Below are 3,573 nucleotides of genomic sequence, written 5' to 3' on the forward strand. Positions count from 1 at the left end.
CCGGGACACCCTCACCTTCACCCCCTCCTGTCTCTTTAAGTGGGGGCGGGGCCTCTTCGGCCCCCCCGCGTCTCGTGGCTGGCCCCGCCCCGCCTCTCCATTGGTTGTCGCTGGGGCAGAGCGGCCGCCCCGCCCGCAGCCATTGGCTGGCGGCGAGGCCGGGGTTCCCGGATGCGGCCGCGCGGTGCGGATATAAAGGGCCGGGGGAAGGCGGGAGTGGGCGCAGTTTGAATCGCGGCGGGTCGGGACAGGTTGGTGTTGTCGCCCGGGCTCTGTTAGTGCGGGACGCTCTCTGCTTCAGCCTTCGCCTGTGCGACACTGCGCTCCGGTTCGCTATGGTGAGGAACCGCGGGGGCCGCTCCCGGGGCGGGCGGCGGTGGCTGGGGCCGGGGCGGTTCCGTGCTGCTGATGGTGGGGGGGAAAGCTTGCGGGCTTAGTGTGGGGAGGGCGGAGGCGATGGGGGGCCGGGGGGATTGTCGCACGCGCAGTGGCGCCCCGGGAACGGGGGGGAGCGGCGGCTGCGCATGCGCCTGGGGAGCGGCCTGTGCCGCGCGGTGCGGCGGGCGGCGCGTGCTGCTCTGCGCGGGGTGGGGGGGCGGAGGTGTCGGGAGTGCGGCGCATGCGCGGTGGGGGATGTCAGCTCCTGCTCTTTTCTTGGCATTGCCAGGCTGGTGGGAAAGCTGGAAAGGACTCTGGGAAGACCAAGACCAAGGCAGTGTCCCGTTCCCAAAGGGCTGGATTGCAGGTGAGCTGGGGCTGGGATGTGGGTGAGTGAAAGTCGGGCTGGCCTTCTATCTGTTGGTTTGTTTGTATGAAGCCTTCACACTCTGCTGTCTGGCTACTGTCTGAAATGATGTAAGGATCATAAAGCAGACATTAGCACACCTAAGTGGCTTTAGAGCTTTGCATATCTACAGGGAGAGATGGAACTCCCTTGTGGCCATTGCTACTGCTTGTGCTGAGAATCGTCAAAGTTGCTGATGTGAGTTTGGCATGCCGTGTCTTAACTGGGTTCTCAAGTTTTGAACTGCAGCCTGTGCTTCTGCGACTAGGACTCTGCTGCTCAGGATGCAATTTTGTGCAGAGGCTTTCTGTTGTCACAGCTTGTTCTTATTTCTGTTAATTTCCAGTTCCCTGTTGGCCGCATCCATAGGCACCTGAAGTCTAGAACAACTAGCCATGGGCGTGTAGGAGCCACAGCTGCTGTCTATAGTGCTGCAATCCTGGAGTACCTGACAGCTGAGGTAAAATGCCTGCAAGGGGTGCTAGCAAGCTGGGCAACTCCCAAAGGGCATAATGACCAGTGCCTACTGTATTTGACAGTTTGGACTGGGTTGTGAACTCTTTGTGTGCTTTGAGACACTTTAGGTGCATACATCAACAAAACACCATGAAATATAATTCCTGCATTTCATGCAAGCCCTGCAGTGTGACTTGCAGGAAAAATGCAGTGTGTGAAATAGCTTTTAAAATGAACCATTACAGCATTTCATATCTGCTTTAGAACACTTACTCTGATACTGGAAAAACTACATGTAGAGCTCCAAAGGAGGAACTCCTTCCAAAGAGACATTGTGTGCTCTCTGTGTCACTTCCAGTGACACTGTATTTGGAACAGAGTTAAACAGCTAAGACTGTGCTGTTGGTCTCACTTGATTGTGTAACTGTTGAAAAATTGTCTTGTCTCAGGTCCTTGAGCTGGCAGGAAATGCATCCAAAGACTTGAAGGTGAAACGTATCACTCCCCGTCACCTGCAGCTTGCCATTAGAGGGGATGAGGAGCTGGATTCTCTGATAAAGGCAACAATTGCTGGTGGTGGTATGTCAATTGCTTGCTGTTTATGGGTACTTGGGTAGCATGGACTGTCACAGACTTCAAATTCCTTAGTGTTATCATTTTATTTAAAGTATGAAGTTTAGGAAAATTTTTGAAGAGAAAATAGCATGGTCTTTAACTGTTGTTTTTTGTTAGGTGTAATACCACATATCCACAAGTCCCTCATTGGCAAGAAAGGACAACAGAAGACTGTCTAAAGGATACAAGGATTCCTCGTTATCTCAGGACTCGAAGTACTTAATTTGTCCAGTGTTGGTGATTCCAGTGGACTGTATCTGTGAAACACAATTTTGCCTTTTTTTAACTTTGAGAAGCTAAAGCTCCCTTGAGCTTTCTAACAAACCAAATTTCTGCATTGGAGTCTTAACCATATTTAAGTGTTACCATGGCTTCAAAGAAGCTATTGTGTTTGTAGTGGGTTGTAATTGAGCTGACTGTTTTTAGATTGGTTTAAGTAAAGGAAATGTTTGGTTTTGTACAGACTTTTCATCTACTAGAGTGGAAATACTCAATAAATGTTATGTCAAGACTGATTTGTCTCTTTTGCATTAACTGGAAAATGTGGTCTCCACTGTGTAGCTCTTGAAGTTGTTCAAGAGCAAGTAACTGACAACCCTTCCTGCTGGGCTTGGGGCATCTTGAAATACAGCTTAAGAATACTGCAGTTAGTAAACACCATGTAGTGAAAGGGCACAGGGCTTTGTCCTGTAAACTGAACTTCCTAACTGAACCTGCTGTGTTGTGTGCTGAAGTTATCATAGCAGGGCAGATAAAAGGGCTGCTGTTAAGGCCAGTTTTACTTGGTGTCAGCCCCCTTAGAGGGAGAGGGCCTGTCATACAGGAGGCTAAGATAAGAGGAAGGGATATTGAAATTTCATGTTTCAAATAATTTCCTGTCAGGGCCTGGCCCCTCTTACTGTTTCAGCTTGCTAAACTTTTGGACAGACATTGATGAAAGCAGAGACTACTTTCCGGGGCAGTAGCCTTTAAATTGTGCCTTGCATTAAAATTCACAGTAGCAGTGGATTATAGGGGGGTGCGGGCCCACCTTCAGCCATCCTGAACGCTGCCAGTTCATTTTGTACAGCAAAGTCCTGCTGTGGTGAGGGAAAGCTCCTTTTGGTGGGTGGAGGGAAATGGTTACTGCGTGGGCTGGGGGTAGCAAGCTCCCTGCCCTCCAGGACTGCAGTCAGCAGTGAAATACTGCAAGTGGAGAGACTTCTGCTGAGAACAGGCTCCTGTGTTTCCCTAAGCTCTTGCAGGCACTAATCTCTGCTGCAGCACGGTAGCTGGCAGGCGCTGACCTAGATCAGCGACGCTGGTGCGCCCTGTGCTAACTGCATTCCTCTGCCGCTGCGGTGCTTCCCTGATGAGCACCCGAGCGCTTCCCTGGCGGCACAGCGGTCCTGGCTGGGCTGTGGTCGGTGTCACTAATTACAGTGCGCCGTTACCAGGTGCTAATACATCTTAAGGCATAGCCAGGCACGGGAAGCAGCGGCACCGCGCGGGCTCCTCTCCTCTCCGTGCGGGGCCGCAGTGCCGCGGCAGTGAGCACGGTCCTTGCCCATGGCGGGGCCGGGCCTGCGGGCGGCCGCGCTCCTGCCGGTGCGGGCGATCCAGGCCGGGCAGCGGCGGAGCCCCGGGCCTGCGGGCGGGGCGGCGCATGCGCGGCGGGGCCCGGAAGGGGCGGCCGGGCTGGCGCCGGTGCGAGCGCCGCGCTGGGGCTGCGGCAGCGG

The 3,573-nt window shown here is 53.7% G+C and overlaps 1 protein-coding gene across 2 annotated transcripts; it reads left to right on the top strand.

Annotated features, from left to right (window-relative positions):
• Positions 1-147: 147 nt before the first annotated feature.
• On the top strand, positions 148-2,370 carry H2AZ1 (H2A.Z variant histone 1; the record flags this gene model as incomplete). 2 transcript variants are annotated; one of them, XM_083861603.1, is made up of 5 exons in its annotated part: positions 148-338; positions 668-745; positions 1,131-1,244; positions 1,690-1,819; positions 1,973-2,370. In XM_083861603.1, the coding sequence occupies 5 exons, from the start codon at positions 336-338 to the stop codon at positions 2,032-2,034; spliced, it is 387 nt and encodes a 128-aa protein (XP_083717729.1). In that variant the 3' UTR covers positions 2,035-2,370. The 2 variants fall into 2 exon arrangements, with proteins under 2 accessions (XP_083717729.1, XP_083717728.1); XM_083861602.1 differs by lacking the exon at positions 148-338 and having other exon boundaries at positions 620-745.
• Positions 2,371-3,573: the final 1,203 nt, after the last annotated feature.

This window comes from Zosterops lateralis, assembly GCF_965231275.1.
Source record: "Zosterops lateralis genome assembly, chromosome: 5".
In the NCBI taxonomy this organism is placed as follows: Eukaryota; Metazoa; Chordata; class Aves; order Passeriformes; family Zosteropidae; genus Zosterops; species Zosterops lateralis.